The sequence below is a fragment of the Triturus cristatus genome, chromosome 3_1 (assembly GCF_964204655.1).
Source record: "Triturus cristatus chromosome 3_1, aTriCri1.1, whole genome shotgun sequence".
NCBI classification, from domain to species: domain Eukaryota; kingdom Metazoa; phylum Chordata; class Amphibia; order Caudata; family Salamandridae; genus Triturus; species Triturus cristatus.
Window position 1 is genome coordinate 892,648,973 of NC_140583.1, and position 18,702 is coordinate 892,667,674.

Below are 18,702 nucleotides of genomic sequence, written 5' to 3' on the forward strand. Positions count from 1 at the left end.
ACTCAATGATTATCCTGACTTACAGAATGAAGGCATCTGTCATTAACAACCCAAACGGGGACATGAACATTGTCTGCCTATTTTTGGGTTACATGTCACCATTCTTTAGAGATTGATATCTATTGTTGAGGTCTTCAGACAGTGTGTTGAATAAAAGGAATGCCTCTCATTTGCCTCAGTGCATAAAGCATGCACATGAGGAAACTCCCAACCGCTCCTGTACACCTAATACTACATTACATTAGCTGAGAGCAAGAGACATCCTTAGATAGGCACATAAAACAGACCGTACAAGTTGTAGTCAACCTTTTACATTTAATTGTTGAGAAAGGAGGCTCTGGAAGTGCTGAGTCTGCCAAAAACTTTGATCCCTCATGAGACGGGAATGTAACAGCCCTGCCATGTACCACGCATCAGGTGTTAGACTAGCTTATTTCAGTGCGGTGATCTGCATCACCGCACTAAAGTCGCGCATTTATAGCACCCTGACCGAGACCACGGAGCATGCCAGGCACGCTCTACTAGGACCTCTATTTAAGCGCCTAGTGCTGTGCTAATGAGTGTGCTTTGCTCTGTGTTGTCTAGCAGTGCTGTCTGAAACACATTTCATCTTTATTCGGGATTTGACTTGTCTGAATTGACTGAATATTTTTTGGTGCTGAGCACCGACCCTTGCATTTATTCAAGTCCTGTCCGGCTTCCACTTAAGCATACCACGTGGCATGTCAGCTCTGTGCGTGGTAAACAAACTTAACTGTGACAATGCAGTGTGTTGATTGGTCCCTGACATTGAGGCGGTGGGCAGCAGCTTCCTTTCTCTTTGCCGCGCTGCCTCCTGTACCGTATAGTTAAAAGGAGCTGGTGGATGTGCAGGTCAGTGTGGGCCGATTTATTTTATTATGGCTCCCCGTAGGCCTTGGGAGGGAAAGGGGGGGCAAGCCACACCGACAACCATTTTGTGTGTGTAAAAGGCTGCTTTATTGAAACAGGTGCATATCACACTTTTATTAACACTTTACCTCTCTATACATAAAATACCTGACCCCTTGTTCCCCCCCACCCCTACGATCCCCACATCATAAAACCCACACTCTGCAACATACAATAAATAACTTTCCATAACAATATTACACAATCTTACAATATAGCATTTATAAATCCTAACCTCCCATGACCTAAAATTCTACCTGCCTTTATGCAACTGTAACTAACGAACCTGTAATGTAAACTTCCTGCCTGTTTAACCTTTTCCTGCTCCTGTTCACAAACTCCCCAAACTTAACAAGAAACTACAAAACTCCAGCCAAACTTTGCCAACTTTCAAATAACCCCGCCAGCACCTGTTCCAAACGATAAGCCTACAATATAACAGCCCCTACGAACCTGTTCCAATAAAACCCCTCCAGAAAAAACCTGCCCTAACTGCCTCTCACAAAAACTCCCAAGCCCAGGGAGGGAGGGCGGGGACAAAAACCTACTCTACAGCGCTCCCAGCCACAAGGTCACCAAACCTAAAATGGTGGCTGGGAAAGCGCCAAACACCCCTAAATACTTTGGGCTATTTCTAAAACTTGGGCTACAATTGGGCTAATCCCAATGTAGCCCAAAAGCCACAAAATGGCTGCGCCCGTCTGGCCCCACCCCCTCTCAATCTGCTCGGGGGCAGACCTCGCGGTGCTCGGCTGCCCCCCAAACCCTCCTTGGGAGGGAAAGGGGGGGCAAGCCACACCAACAACCATTTTGTGTGTGTAAAAGGCCGCTTTATTACAACAGGTGCATATCACAATTTTATTAACACAGGCACTTTGCCTTACAAAACTAAAACCTCTCTATACATAAAATACCTGACCTCTTGTTCCCCCCCACACCTACGATTCCCACATCATAAAACCCCCACCCTGCAACATACAATAAATAACTTTCCATAACAATATTACACAATCTTACAATATAGCATTTATAAATCCTAACCTCCCATGACCTAAAATCCTACCTGCCTTTATACAACTGTAACTAACGAACCTGTAATGTAAACTTCCTGCCTGTTTAACCTTTCCCTGCTCCTATTCACAAACTCCCCGAACTTAAGAAGAAACTACAAAACTCCAGCCAAACTTGGCCAACTTTCAAACAACCCCGCTACCCAGGAAAAGGCGGGAGAGTAGGCGGAAACGCCACCTCCCCGTTTTTCTGCCCCCCTGCCTCCTAGCCCTGACACCCTGCCCCCTATTCCCTGCCCCCTAACCCCCCTATGGCCCCTCCAGACAATTCCCCATTCAGCTTCTATGCACGCCCAACATCCTGGCCAGTACTTCCCTCAACTCCAACAAATACAAGTCCATGTCTAGCCTGGACAGATGGACCCCGTCCCCCCTGAAAAATTCCGGCGTGTCGTACCTGATGTCTCTGTGCCAAATCCTGGCAAAACCCAACTGGCGGCAAAAGCGGGCCATTTCTACATTTACCGTTCTCCTGGCCTTGTCTACAGTCCCTGGGTTTAGAGCACCCCTCCAAATCCTACGCGGCACAAACTCCGTCCACACTACTGCGCACACTGACCACTGCCGCTTGATCACGACCAAATCTCCCTTCTCACACCTCATCACAGCCAATTCCATCTCCTCAACCATATCATTTTCACCGAGGTGAATGACCAGTACGTCGGGACACCTACCACCCACCAACATCTTATTCAACACGTGCAAGAGCACTTTCCAGAGCATACCCCCTTTCCCTTTCCAACAAACCCTGAACAGTTCTGTATTAAAGCCAAGTTTCTCTCCGAAATAACTGGAGCGGGCCTGGACCTGAGCCCACTTAACAAAAGAATGGCCCACGATCCATATGGATATCTCCCTGGCGAGGGTACCGATCACCGAACCTGAAACGAGAAACATGAATGAACACAGGGAAAACACATAACCGCGCTACAACGGGGCGGGAGCACTGTGCACATAACGCTGATAACAGTCTGATGACCATCTGCCCAATCTCATGATGCCCCCCCGCCCCCAGCCCCTATTGTTTGCTTCGGACGCTGCTCCAATCCTGAAGGAATGAGTCCCAAAACCCCTGCCATCCAATCCCAGCCAGGAGCTGCGACCCCTTCACCACCCGCCCATCAGAATGCCTGAATACCACTCCCGACGTGTCTGAAGTCCACGACCTCCATCTCGTCCCCCACCTATACCGGCAAGACAAGCCTTAGCCAACTACCTGTAAGGAGACGCATCGCCCCCCGCCCCTTTGATCCATTTTCAATTTCCTCAGCCGCAAGCAGATCCTGTTCCCCTGTAGTGAAACCTCGGTCCATAACAATCCGTTCCCCCATTTGGAACCCAACAACTCCGAAACCCGAAAAGCCCCAAAAAACATCCACAACATCAGTGTGGAAAACAGGCACAGCTCCGAGTCATCTCTGCACACCCTTGGCAAAACCTACAACACCCTCTCCAGAAGCTCCCAAGACAGGGGATTCCTGACCCGAACCACTCGACCGCACTCCCGGGCCCACCCTTCCAAAATGCGCGACCCTATTTCCCCCGCGGAAGGCGCGTAACCCCACAACAGCTTTCCCATAAAGGCGATCCCTGCCAATTTACCCGCTATTGTCACCCTCGTGAGCCCCTTTTCGATCAAAGACAGAATAAACTGTATCACATTTTCCTGCCGGCCCGCCAGTGAAGCCTGCCGTCTCGCTCCCAAGCCTAAGAATTCCACCCATGCCGTCGTGTACACCACCTTCGTCGACCGCGCCAGTGAACCTAGAACCAGCTGCAAAATCCTGTGCTGCCTACGTACCACAAATGCTGCGGCATGCTGGTCGGGGTCCGGTCCGTGTCCTTGGCTAGCCCACGGAATCTCCCCCACTGTGAACGAGACAAAGCATTGACTATGTCATTGTCCACCCCTGGTACATGTACTGCGCGAAAGGCAATATCATGCCGCAAACAACCCAGCACAAACACTCGTAGCAGTTTCAAAACTTGCGCGACCCTTGCAGACTGCCAGTTCACAATTTCCACTACTGAGATGTTGTCTATTCTGAACGTCACCCGCCTGTGAGCCAGCAGTTCCCCCAACAGCGAGATTGCTACCACCAGCGGGACAAACTCCAGAAAGGCTATGTTTTGTCCCCCGCCCGCCCACTCAGGGGGCCACTGTTCTGAGCACCATTTCCCCTGCCAGTATAGCCCAAAACCCCCACTACCTGCCGCATCTGAAAAAATCCGCACATCCCAGACCATATCTACATCCCGCATCATTGGTACGCCATTGAAGTTCTGTAAAAAGAACTGCCACATCCTCAGGTCCTCCCTCACCCCTGCTGACAGTCGCACATGATGATGCAGCGGTTTCCGACCAGCCAGTGCCCTGCCCAGTCGCCTACAAAAAGTCCTCCCTACTCTCACAACTCTACATGCAAAGTTCAGGTGACCCAAAAGCACCTGGATGTCAGTCACTGTGACTTTGTGTCATGCCAACATAGCTGCCAGCAGTCCCAACATCTGCTGTTTTTTGTCTGCCGGTAGGCGTGCCTCCATCGCCTCAGAGTCCAATTCAATTCCAAGAAATGACAGCGCCGTACAGGGCCCCACCGTCTTTTCCGGTGCCAGCGGCACACCCAACTCCCCCATGATCTCTTGGAACCTGTCCAGCGCATCCTGGCAGTCCGCGGAGCCTGGGGTGCCCACAAAGAAAAAGTCATCCAGGTAGTGTGTTACTCCGTGGTGACCCGTCCGTTTCGTGAACAACCATTGCAGGAACGTACTAAAACATTCGAACAGTGCGCAGGACATGGAGCAGCCCATCGGCAGTGCTTTGTCTACGTACCAGTGCCCGTTAAACTGGATCCCCAGTAGGTTCCAATCATCTGGGTGGACTGGAAGCAGCCGGAAAGCCGACTTAATGTCGCACTTTGCCATCATCGCTGTTGCGCCCGCGGTCACAACGAGTGACATGGCTGCGTCAACTGATGATTACGATACAGAGGTCTCCTGCTCATCAATGAAATCATTTACAGAGCCACCTTCGGGCCACAACAGATGCTGAATGAGGCGAAACTGTCCTAGCTCCTTTTTTGGCACCACTCCGATGGGTGACACAATCAAATTGTTCAGAGGCCAATCCTCAAAGGGTCCGACCATACGGCCCTCACTCACTTCCTTGTTCAGTTTTTCTTGCACCACCGGCGTAAGCGGCACCTTCAGCCGTTTCTGTAACTCGTATTCCTCCTCCTTCGACCCTTCCTTGGCCCTTACCTCTCTATAAAGGAGCTTCAGTATCTATACATATTCTCCCTTCCAAATACGCTCCTTGGTGGACAACATTAAATGCGCCACCAACAGTTTTGTGACACCCATGTACGGTAAACGCTTTATCTTCAGCTCCTTACTCTCCAAATTTACTCCCTCCTCCTTGGGTGACCCGCCGCCCGACCCCGTCTTGTCCACCCCAGGCCCGTCAGCACCTTTGTCCCCTGCAGTCACCTTGTCCTCGGGCCCCTTACCAGGGACCTCCTTCCCCCTGGATGCCTTACCTGCATCCTCCTGTGCCCCTGTGTCTGTGTCCTCTGTCCCCACTCCAACATCCATCACGTATGTCCCTTTCCTTAACCTCCCCCCATCTCCACCACCCCGCCCCCTACTCCCACTGTTACCATAACAGTGGCCACACCGGCCGCCTGTTTACCTGGAGCTAGAGATTCCGCTCTCCGTTCTCTTGTTCTTCCCCCCAGAGGGGCCGATCTTCTATCCCAGCGCGATGTCCGACCCGTGGGCCCCGCCGGGCGTCGTGACACCTGCAACACACTATGCACAATGTTACTCGGCCCCCTCTCCCTCACCTTCTCTCAACTCTCCCTCCTCCATGCTATCCTCATCATACACCAAATCCTCATCCTGAGAGCAACCAGCCCTGACGGCTGGCGGCGCCGACTGAACCCTTTTAACAACATTTAAATCAACTTTCACATGGCTCCTCCTTTGAAGATGCTCCCCGAGCCGTAGCGAGCCCGCTGTGGGCCTACTTCTGCCGGCCTCGATGGGATCCCTGCCGGTACTAGGCACACCACCCGAGGCTCAACCCTCCCTTCTCCTTGGCGCCATTGGGCCGTACCCAGCCCTGCCAAGTCTGGTACCCCGCGTCGGTCCGCCTCCTGCAAAATTAAAGCATGGTCTGGTGTGCTGGGCCCCACTCTCTGTCCTCTACCGTCCCAGCTCTGCTGTCTGCCCACACCCAAAGTGCTACCCGCCCACACCCAACCCACCACGCTAAGGTCAACCACCTCCTACTCGTCCGCCAAGTCCCCATCCTCCTTGCTCCACTCCAGCGCCTCTGTCCCCAGACCCCCCTACTTAACTCCACTTCCCCCACCAATAACCTCCCTCCCGCTCCCCCAACACACCCTCCTCCACCACCTCTCCCCCATACCCCTCGACCAACCCCCCTCCCCTCCCCTCACAAACCCCCTAACCCCTCTGCCCACGAGTCGAAGACGTCTAAACCCTCCCAGTCCCTCTCACTCCCCTCCGAGTCCAGCAACAAAGGGGACATGTCCCCCACTCCTCCGTGCCGGGGCTCATTCCCCCCGGTGGTCTCCTTCCCTTGGGGGGGTCCCCGCCACTTGGCCTTTTAGTGAGGGCCCTCCCAACGACTGCTCCAGGCCCCGAGTGCCTCCCGCTACCTCCCACCCACCGACCAGCTCCCCCTGCCTGATACCTGTGGCGGCAGTCACCTGTGTTGCCTTCCTAGCCCTCTTTTTCCATGGAGCCCCTTGTGCAGGCGAGGCACTGGAGGGTTGCACCACACTGCCCGGAGCAACAGGGGCCGCCCTCTTTCCATACGTGTGGCCCCTCTCCTTCTGCGTGCGAACCGGCAATGTCCCCCCCTGGCTTCCATGACGCACCGCCTTCCTGCTACCTCGAGGCCCAGATGCGAGCGCCTGGGCCTCAAAATCACCCGCTTCGCGCCCCAGGGCCCCGCCCCTCCCCCTCGGCACTGCACCCCGTAGGCCATAGCGGCCTTGTCTCATGAGCGGCCCAGGCGGGGAGACGCAAGGTGCGCTCTCCTGCCGGGCCTTACCACCACGCTGCCCCCGGTTTCCCTCGCCGCCCGCCGCCTCCCGCTCCCCACCACGAGACCCCGGGGTCACGCTTCTGACATCTGCTCGGCCCAGGCCACTCACCGTCTTCTGCACCACTTTTCAGGGGGCCAGCAGGCCATAACGGCAGCCGATGCGCGCCTCACCGGGCGCTGTCCGCCCAAGGTCCCGGGCAGCAGCAAGTCTATGCGGCCTGCTTCGCTGAGGAGGCGGATGGCCTCCAACACCCAAAAATCCCCGCTTGCCATCACCACAGCCGGAATTGGTCGCAAACCAGCAAATAACGTGACCACGAACCCCCTACACCTAAGGCCTCACAACTTGACAAAAACCTACTCTACAGCGCTCCCAGCCACCAGGGGGCATATGCATCAAGTTCCGTTTTTGCAATTCTCAAATAGCGATTTTTAGGTAATCGCTATTTGAGAATTGCAAAACGGGATGTAATAAAAAATTCGCAAATGTTTTGCGATTTCTTAGCATTCCTTAATTGCGATTAGCAAATTGCTAATCGCAATTAAGGAATACCTTTCCATTCATTCCTATGGGCCAGGAGGCCCATAGGAATGAATGAGAAGACATTCTCAATTAGCGATTCGCAATTAGAAAATCGCAAATTGAGAATAATTTCAAGGGTGCAAGGGTGTCATAAGGACACCCTGATGCACCCCTGAAATGAGCATGTGTGCGCATGTGGCGCACATACATGCCCTAAGGGCATGTATGTGCGCCACATGGCACTTTGAAAGATAGCAAAAAGTGCATCTTTCAAAGAAATCGCACATTACCACCAACTTGAAGTTGGTGGTAATTTGCGATTTCTTAAGTAGAAATCGCACAACTTGGGTGCTTTTCCCATTCGCAAACGGGCCGATTCTGAGAATCGGCCCGTTTGCGAATGGGAAAAGGGCTTGATACATATGCCTCCAGGTCACCAAACCTAAAATGGTGGCTGGGAAAGTGCCAAACACCCCTAAATACTTTGGGCTATTTCTAAAACTTGGGCTACAATTGGGCTAGTCCCGATGTAGCCCAAAAGACACAAAATGGCCGCGCCCGGCTGGCCCCACCCCCTCACAGTCTGCCCGGGGGGCAGACCTCGCGGTGCTCGGCTGCCCCCCAAACCCCGCTTGTTGGATCTTGTGCACCACCGGATGGTGATTTCCCTGATATTACACCAAAGCGGCGGCTGTGTCTTACTCACTGCTTACTCTGCTATACAAACCTTGCAGCAGCAAGCTTACATGCAAAGTCGACATCTCCAATACCTTGGAAAACATCAATAGAGCGTATACTATGGCAGGCGACAGCTTCCTTTTTCATTTCTGGCCTGCCGCCTCTGCAGTACAGTTGAGTACTGAGGTGTAGTTGTGCAGGTTATTGTGCTGACTGATGTATTTCGGCTAGGTTGTTTGAAGGCCTGTTTGGTCTGGTGCTCTGGTTTCACTGGTGATGTCCAGATAAAACAACAAACCGTGTGCCAAGATCCTTAATAAACTCAGTTGCCCATACCTTGCTAAACACCTTATCCTGCAGTGCCTGATACGAGGCGGTGCGATACCTCACAGTGTTCTGTATGGAGCTGGTTGAGCGGGCAGCACTTAGACGGATGATTTTGTAGCGCACCACTGGCATAGCAATCACATGACTCTCCCCTCCCAACAGCAGTAAGGAAGTTGGTTCCCAAGTGGAGACAGTAGGGAGCACACATCCAACTTATGGCAAAAGAGGCAGGAGCTGAAGACACACATGAGAGCAGTCATTAAAAGAAAGATCTCCAGGAAAGGAACATTCACTACAAGGGAGCATTGTTTTTATTCAGCTTGACATGTTTTCTACTGGCAGTTAGCTGACAGGTCAGTTCTCATGTGTACCCTATATGCAAACTAGATTCCTGTGATAGCTGGAGTAATGTTATAGGCCATTAAATCAAACACGAGACATGGGAGAGGATGTGGTGTTACCTCCAGAGCTGCAGACTTTAGAACTCAGGAACCAGGTTCAACTCTGGGCATTGGCTCAACATCCTGTGAATATGCGCAAATTACTTATTCTTCCTATTCCTAAAACCAAATCTGGCCTTCTCTAATATAACTGGTGCTCACGAAAAGTGCTCCTTAAAACTAAAACTAAAAGCAATAAACAGGATTTCAATTTGCACCTCACAAACCTATTGATGTCATGTATTTTGTGCAGAAGTCATTTACTTGCAACATTTTAGCCATGGTGTTATTTAGAAAATATTTAATAACCCCAGAATGCTTGTCCTTCCTCTGTTTCATTTGTACAAAATCTGTGACGTGTTATACTTGTGCAGAGTACACTTAAACTCAAAAATATGAAGGAACTTTATTGTAGGATTAGTTGGAACAATCAGAATTTATACAAACATGTTTTTGTATGACACACATATTGGAAGGCACTCTCATATGTGATAATGAACATAAAAAAGGCTCTGTGAAATAAACAGTTTATTTTGGACCATACAATATGGTGACACAGAGACGCTGGGATTTGTCCCAGCTTTTCCAGTTTTACTCTGAACAATTTGATCACTAAAAGGGTATCTCTTTCTGATATTGCATGTTTATGCTTTGTCTGTAATTCATGGAGGCAAAGATTAGAGCAGAGGTAACTCTGCCTGCTTCCCAACCATGCTCAGTGCTACTTTGGGCCTATGAAGCTTTACCAAACCCCTCTGATTCCCGCAAAACCCCTGAATCTGAGGCTTGGCTGCAGCGACACACAGCCTCGAGGCAGCTCCTCCATTTATGTAGCCTTCTCATACCTCCCCCTCCCCTCAAATCCCCTGAAAGCTGCAGTGATTCACAGCTTCCAGTCAACACACCTATATAAGGGCACTAGGTTAGTCGCCTTCTATTTCTGGTGCTTTGCAGCAGTTAAGATCTTATTAGAGTTTCTTGTTGCTCAAAAGGGTGTTATAATTTTTATTTATATATGTTTCCCTTGTCTTCATTACTTAATTTTGCTCATGAGAAACTGTCACTCATACTCGTTGAATGTCACAAATAATTACGCTGAAATTATGAAAATGTCACACATATGCAATCTGAAACCTTGGCAGATATTTAACAGGATGCATGTCACAGTCCTTCACTCAATGCAGAGCACCTAGATGACTTGCAAAAAGGCACTTCAGTCCTTTCAAAAGTCCAGTCAGGATGCCTGGTAATTCCACCTGGCTCTGTCCCAGGAAATCCATTCACGTGAATTTTTGCTGCAAGTCCATGTGTCCCATCATAAATGTTCAGGAAGACCTCAATTTCTTCCTTAGAGAAGGATTGATGACCCACCTTTCTCTGAGGGCACACATGTGCTAGAAGATGCAGGTGTGCACTGACACTGATACCCTACATGGCAACCCATGGGAGTGTTGGACTTGGTCATCTGCAGGGACACCCCCAAACCTTTTGCCTCCACTCCTCCTATTTTTGATGAATTGGTTTTTGTTAGCCATAGGATTCTGTGCACTTTATCACTGCTAACCAGTGCTGAAGTGCTTGTGCTCACTCCCTACAAAATAATAAAATTGGCATATTTAATTTACTTACAGGTCCCTAGTAAAACTGTGTACATATGCCCAGGGTCTGTAATCTAAATGCTACTAGTGGACATGAAACACTTATTGTGTCATTCACTCGAGAAGCCCCTTAAAACATGTCCCAGGCCTGCATTGCAGCCTATATGCAGTCTTAAACTGCCAATTAGACTTGGTAGTATAACTTCCTTGCCAATTCTAAAACTCCCTTTTTATGACATATAAGTCACTCCTAAGGTAGACCCTAGACAGCTCCTAGGGCAGGGTGCATTGCAATTAAAAAGTTGGAGGTGTTCTTTTAACCTTTACATGTCCTGGTTGTGAAAAACTCCCAAATTCATTTTACACTATTGTGAGGCTTACCTCTCTCATAGCATAACATTGGGTTGCCTTATTACATTTAATGCGTGCTAACATTTGATTGGGAGCAGGTAGGATAGTCATAATTGTTGTCTGAGAAATTGTAATTTAAAATCCTCATTAATGGTAAAGTCAGATTTTAAGTCGCAATTCTGAGAATGACACTTTTAAAAAATGTCTCATTTTCTTGTCTCAACCATTTGGTGCCTGCAGCCTGTTCCTGATCACATAACTAGGGGTGAGTGGCAGTTGGCCTTTGTATATTCCTCCCAGACGCCACACAATAGAGGGATTAGGTGTGCCTGGATGGACCATCTCAGGCAGGATGAGGGGACCGAGCTGAGCACAGCCCCACTTACACACCTATAGCTGAGTATCATGAAACAAGTCGTTTAACTCCTATGTATGAGTTATACACTAAGAATTAGACAAGTTCTTTTTATTTTCAAATCATAACAATGAATATGATGTTTGTGTTTCATAGTCTTGGGTGTATTTTCCTTCTCTTCTCCTTCGCTGTACCTTTAACTGAGACTAGCCTAAATGGCTGCTGGCTTATGACTCTCACCGTACCTCACTGAATGAGCACCTGTTTGATTTGTTTCTTTGAAACGGAATAGCTTCCATAGGGACATAGGGACTTTGCAATCTAATGATTCATTTCTTGTTCGATTTCATATAAAAGCAGCCAAGACTGTTATCTAGAGGCTCTTCAGATGACCTATTTTTCTCCACACTGTACTCGTCGTGTTCTACCCAGTGCAAGCTTGAAATTGTACTGTTAAGGTTAGACTATCTTGTGAATTCAATCAAAAACTTTTTTACAGCTGTTGTATCTTTTATTTACTTTTCTGATAAACTCTCTAGCCAAAGGCTTAAATAAGGGCTCGCTCTCTGGTACTCTATCTGCATTCCTTCATTTCTCCTTGATCTAAGTATCTTAATCACTGTCAGTCTATCATTCATATAGCTGTCTTTTCCTCATTTGGGCTTCCGTAAGGATGTTCTAGTTTTAACACCTGATGTAGGTGGGGCATTAATTATTTTTTCGGCTAATCTATTGCCCGTGCTGTACTATTGTTCAACATATGTCCTTTACTATTATACAGCCTTGATAAAGTCACTTCAGTGGCGAAACACGTGTAGGCTGTTGACTGCCATCGATTATTGATATTTGGACGGACTGCAAATTTTCATCACGACATTGTGCAGTGTTGACTCTTTTTTTCTGTAAAAATTGAAATGAACATAATATGTCGATGCTTGTACTGTTAACCCGTTAAGAAAAGATTTTGTCTGCATATCTTAACCTGTGAAAAGGCAAAAGGTCTTTCAGGAAATATTAAATTACATTTTATTAGGAATAAACCAACAGATTTATATTCCAATTATATGCCGAGGTATACTTTTTGAAAATATTTGACACAAGGGCTTTGGTCCGATGTGCACTCACACCTAAGGTAGTAGGGCGTGGTAATACCCTTAGTGTCACTATTACTCTTACAAATACTATATACTTAGTTTATTTGTACCATATGCCCCCTAAATTGTATATGTTACGAGGTGCAACCTTTTTTTCTCCACTACTACCCTCTCCTGTAGTATACACCAATAGCTGAGTCCTGCTCTCACACAAATAACTTCACATTCTTTCATTGTGCCTGGATTGTGGCTGCTGCTTTAAGAGGGTTCAAACCACCCTTATCAAACAACCCAGTTTCTCACAGGGGGCACTACGATGTGATAATGCATGATGTATTAGTTATAGTTATTAGAACATTCGTGGTTTGCAGCAGTTTAAACAAAATATACAAAACAAAATTGTATTTTTTCCCCCTAAAAGATGTGGTATATTTGTTTCTGACCTCATGCAGTTTTGTTCTTTGTTGAGACACATCGCAGAAATCTATTTGGGAAAACAAAGAATAATCAGTTGCTTTCTTTTACAAGAACATGCAAACTTTATGAAACTTGTGTAGCTAAAGTGGAATATAGGTGATGACATAGGGTAAATGGTGATGATCTATTGAAATGTTGTGACTGTTTGGTAAATGCAATCCTTTTTCGAATTCTTTAAAATTGAGAAATGTATGGAAATATTGCTTCTTATATCTTTCTTGTATTTTTATGTTTTTAAGCCATACATAATTCACTATTAATCTGTGTATACCTTTTCATATGTATCCCTAATATGTGTTCTTTCATCATTTTTTCAGCACGTTCTTATGGAAGAGGGTCTCTGGTAACTATTGCAGGATGAAAAGATGGAGCCGCCACTGCATATACCACCAGGACCTGACAGCCTACGACTCTTCACCAGGGAATCCCTTCAAGCTATCGAAATTCGCATTGCCGAAGAAAAGGCCAAGAAACCCCCAAAACCAGATCGTAGAGATGACGACGATGAAAATGGGCCAAAGCCAAATAGGGACCTGGAAGCAGGGAAATCACTGCCATTTATTTATGGGGACCTCCCTTCAGAAATGGTTTCCACGCCGATGGAGGACCTGGACCCATACTATAGCAATCAGAAAGTGAGTCCACATTAGCAAACATAATGGTGATGACGCTATTCAAATAACCATATCTTGTGCTTTGTGGTTTAGGAATTGTTCAGCTTTGTGCTACAAACCTGCACCAAACCCCAATAATATGTTTTGTATTCCAATCTTCCTTAAAGGTACACTCCAATGCATATAGATCTAAAACAAAATCAAGAGATGTTGCACTCCAATTTTATTCTTTGATCCTATTTATTATACTTCTTTATGGTTCATCATCAACACAAGACACCCAAAACTTGTTTTGAGGTAAAAACCTATTTTTCAAGGCATTCTAGAATAGCGAGATCTTCATTAGCATATAGTGATCTTCATCAACCCGTCTGATTATTTTGTGATTTAAAAGATCAAAACTCCCATGTACATAGAGCCCTTACTGGCAGTCACAATATGTTGAGTACTCCTGATGTCAGACAAGAATGAGTTTCGATTTTTTTAAATCACAAACTAGTCAGACAGCCTAAACTATCTGATGAAAATTACTGTATACTAGAATGCCATATAAAGAGGCTTTTGCTTCAAAACACGTACTGACTATCATTTGTTTTTAAAGAACAAACATATAAGGAATTGGATGGAAAGACAAAATTGGAGTGTAACAGCTATTGACTACCTTGTTCACACACAGATTGAGAAGTGAAACCTTGTTACATATCCATATCAGACACAAATAATGGACTATCAATACTGGTCATGCCAAACCCTGCAAAATGCAGTGGCCATTTTAAAATATATGAAACATATAATATATGAAACGTATGTGCAATTTTATCAAAGCACAATTATATTAAGCAATGCATGGTAAAGCACATCTAATGGCATTGAAAAATAGGTCGGAGGGTCACTGCTAAAGACAATACTCAATAGCTGTAACTGAAAACCCAAATTCCAGAGACCTTGGAGCGTCCAAAAGAAAGGGATGTCCTGGGTGCCCCCGATGGCAGCATAGGTATCAGTTGTGTAGATAGGTATTCTGATCCAGCAACTAGACAATTAGACACTGTAAAGTCAGTATATATATATATATATATATATATAGGTACGTGTTCAAGGGCCCCTGAGGCCCGAAACGCGACATGCGTGGGTTGTGAAGGAAGAATAAAACATCTTGCCAGAAGTTCTGCGGGGTCTGTGTCACCTTCTTCGCCACTGCCGTGAGGAGGTTGGAAGTAGCGGGAGTTGGAATTTTCCGATATATATATATATATATATATATATATATATATATATATATATATATATATATATATCTACTGGCGGTCGCCAGTAGATAGGTATAGTTAGGACCGTGTTTCCATAGGAAATCCGCAACATTCTATTTTGAATAACTTTGGCGCCGATTGACGAATCCTCGCGAAATTTTCAAAATAGGTTGGGCGCTCCGCTCCGCTCCTTCCCTGAAAGTCTTGGGGGGATTCGTCAAGCGGGGGCTGAGAAAAAGGGGGGGTCCCAAAACGCGTTTTCCCCATGCATTTTTCCATAGGACCTTTAGTCCAAGCTGCAGCCCGAACGGCTGAACAGAATTACTTGAAATTTGGCAGAGAGGTAGTCCTCAGGTCAGGGATGTGCCTTTTGCAGGTCTGGTGTAAATCTGTTCAGTATTTCCTGAGAAAATAGCATTTAAATCAATATATATATCTATAGGCGCGCTCTGAGCGCGTACCGTAAGCTTACCGTACGCGCACGCTGACGTGCGCGAGCGCGATTCTGATTGGTTGTTAGATCTTAGTAAACATTCGAATCGGTCGAAACGAGGAAGTGTCAGCCGCCATTTTGTCTCTCGCAGTCTGAGGGGGTGAAAAACAAAGGTGGATAACGTGAAAAGGGGGCAGGCTGGACAGTTCCTGACCCCCTAGCCTTGGTCAGGGGGTCCCAGAAGGACCCCCAAGGGCAAAAATGTATTTTAATTTTTTTACGAAAAGGCGCACGGTAGAAACGGAAAAATTCTGCGAACTCCGTAACGTGGGCGCGCGGTGCGCGATGCGCACCACGCTCCCACAGCGCGCGCAAGGTGCGCGAAGCGCACCACGCTCCCACAGCGCGCGCAAGGTGCGCGAAGCGCACCGTGCACGCACGGTACGCGCACGGTGAAAAACCTTAAAAAAACTAAATAAATACATAACTTAGCATTTAAAAAAACGTACAAATTCACTGAAAAAACCATAGGTTTCACACACGTTATAGTTAGGAATTAGCATTTAAAAAACCTTGCAAATTCACTTAAAAAACCATAGGTTTCACACATGTTATAGTTAGCTGGGCATTTCACTCGTGAAAAACCATTGAAATTCCCCCGTTATAGTTAGTGCAGGCAACTATAACTCACGCGACCGCAACCCTCTGCTGATGCTAATACTGTATTTAGACACTTATTTACCCATGTCTTCTTCCATTAATTTTTATCTATACATATATTACAAATATTTTTTTTTCATAAAGACACATATGTCATCAGTGATGTAATATCTGACGTCATCAGCAGAGGATTGCGGTCGCGTGAGTTATAGTTGCCTGCACTAACTATAACGGGGGAATTTCAATGGTTTTTCACGAGTGAAATGCCCATCTAACTATAACATGTGTGAAACCTATGGTTTTTTAAGTGAATATATATATATATATATGTTATGCTCCAGAGTTGCCCCTCAGTAAAACAGCACTCGAGTCATCACGTTTCTGCCATAAGCCTTTATTGGTATGGAGGGAATACGTCCGTTGGTGAATCAACAGCTGACTTCTCGGCAGCCTGACGCGTTTCAAAGTTTCCTTCTTCCTCAGAGGCTGACGATATCAGGTGAGTGCAGGACGGACTCTACTCCCATAATTTATGCATATAGCACGCCCATTGATTGGGACACTCATATGAGAGGAAACTTTGAAACGCGTCAGGCTGCCGAGAAGTCAGCTGTTGATTCACCAACTCGAGTGCTGTTTTACTGAGGGGCAACTCTGGAGCATAACATATGAAGGCGGCTGTCCTTCCACCAAAACGCGCACCACCCCTTCGGCGGGGGCCACGGAACTTGGTAACTACTGGGTTTCAAATGTGGAGCATCACAAATGGATTGAGGATGGAAGCGTCGGCTGGGGGCCCATCTGAGGGCCTTTAAAACACAGTTATAGTGAGTGCAGCCATTTGGGGACTTAATTTCGGGACTCGAACTCCCAGCATGCTATGCATCATCTCATATGAGTGTCCCAATCAATGGGCGTGCTATATGCATAAATTATGGGAGTAGAGTCCGTCCTGCACTCACCTGATATCGTCAGCCTCTGAGGAAGAAGGAAACTTTGAAACGCGTCAGGCTGCCGAGAAGTCAGCTGTTGATTCACCAACGGACGTATTCCCTCCATACCAATAAAGGCTTATGGCAGAAACGTGATGACTCAAGTGCTGTTTTACTGAGGGGCAACTCTGGAGCATAACATATATATATATATATATGCATTGGGGTCTCATTCAAGGTCACCTCCCTTTCAGAAAGAAAAGAGGGAAACATTTATTGATGGAGATATTTTTCAGTGAAATATGACAGAAAGATTTGATATGAGCAAGCATTCCCTCAGTAGTAATCCATACAATTAAAACACCATTGAGTATGTCAAACTATCTGATGACAGGAAGGATTTAAATGGCCAGTTTATACATTTATATATTATGAAAAGACAACGAAACCCAAATACAATTGGTCAGGGATCTTTGGGTAATTGAACTCTTTCTAAAGACAGTGGTCCCCAGACAGACAATAAGTTATAGTCAATAAATATAGACAAAACCAGTGCTATATTGTAGACATCTGTCCAGCCGGGCAGATATTTAATATTCAATCAATTCTATATTTACAGAAAGTAAACACAGAGCAGTTTAAGTGGGACTCAAGCCTGCATTAGCAAGAAAGACGTACAACCTAAAGTAAGGGGTTCAGGCAAGGGAAACTGTTTGAGTTCAACACATTGCTTATAAAACAAACAGATTATACAAAAGACACCATTACACAAAAAATTAGAGCATTTTCAAAAAGTGTATATGGTGTACAAGGTGTCGACGGCGTTTCGATCCCTTAAGAAAATACTGGGATCATCTTCAGGACATTATAATATGCATGCCTGTTTACATATGACTTTAATTGCTAGAACCATGGGAAAAATTAGGAGGAAGGAAAAGGAGAAAGGAAATTGGAGTTAATTTACAGACAAGGGGAATTCGACGTTCATCAAAAGTGCTTGTGAGTTTGCCTTTAGTGTGGTTTCCAATTCGATACGTGGGGCTCCGGTATATGGAAACAGGCATGTGGAATTAACGTGCAGTGAAAATTTCTAGAAAGTGTGATGCAAAGAGATAGACAAATGGAGAAAAAGTGCCGGCAATCAAGATGGAAGCGAGATCTGGCGAAGGTGTTGAAGGAGTGAAAATAACTATACTGGTAGCCGTATTGTAAGTGGTAATTATAAGGAAACGACAGGGATGCTGAAAGTTAAGACTGCGCTGTTATTCTATTGCGTGTCCAAGGTAGCGCATGGAGGATCTGGGAGGTAAGGGGAAGGGTAGCGGTCAAGAGGTCCGCTTACCCTGGGCAAAATGACAGACTGTCTTGGGAATCAAGGGAGACGACCACCGGCGTGGGACCTTTAGAAATTATGGCTTTGGTATGGGTGCGAGGGAGTTTGCACCGGTAGGCAGAGACCTGCAGTGGGTGGAAAGGAGAAGGAGGTTTAAGGGTAGGGCAGAAGGGTGGGAGGGAACCGCAGCATGCAAGGCGAACGCGCTTACCGCTTAAGGGAGATCCAGTGTGAACATATTTCAATATGCAGAAAGACGCTTTTGCGGTCTAGAGCTGAGTTACTGGGCCAGTGCTGAAAGGAGGAGAAAGGGGGTGGTTAAGGATAGGGGATGAAACTGGGATCTGAGAGGTAAGGGGAAGGGTAGCAGTCAAGAGGTCAGCTTACCCTGCGCAAAGAAATAATGTCTTGGGAATCAAGGGACAAGACCACCGGCGTGGGACCTTTAGAAATGGTGGTCTTGATATTGGTGCAAGGGAGTTGACACCGGGAAGCAAGCAGAGACCTGCAGTGGGTGGAAAGGAGAAGAAGGTTTAAGGGTAGGGCGGAAGGGTGGGAGG

General features: G+C 46.7%; 1 protein-coding gene across 6 annotated transcripts in view; it reads left to right on the plus strand.

Annotated features, from left to right (window-relative positions):
• Nucleotides 1-18,702, plus strand: part of LOC146861244 (sodium channel protein type 2 subunit alpha-like) — a 905,823-nt gene that overhangs the window by 172,071 nt on the left and 715,050 nt on the right. For all 6 annotated transcript variants that reach the window (XM_085645403.1, XM_085645408.1, XM_085645407.1 and 3 more), the window contains exon 2: nucleotides 13,238-13,555. In XM_085645403.1, the coding sequence (XP_085501529.1) occupies nucleotides 13,286-13,555 (270 nt within the window). In that variant the 5' untranslated portion in view covers nucleotides 13,238-13,285. The remainder of the gene's footprint in view (nucleotides 1-13,237; nucleotides 13,556-18,702) is intronic.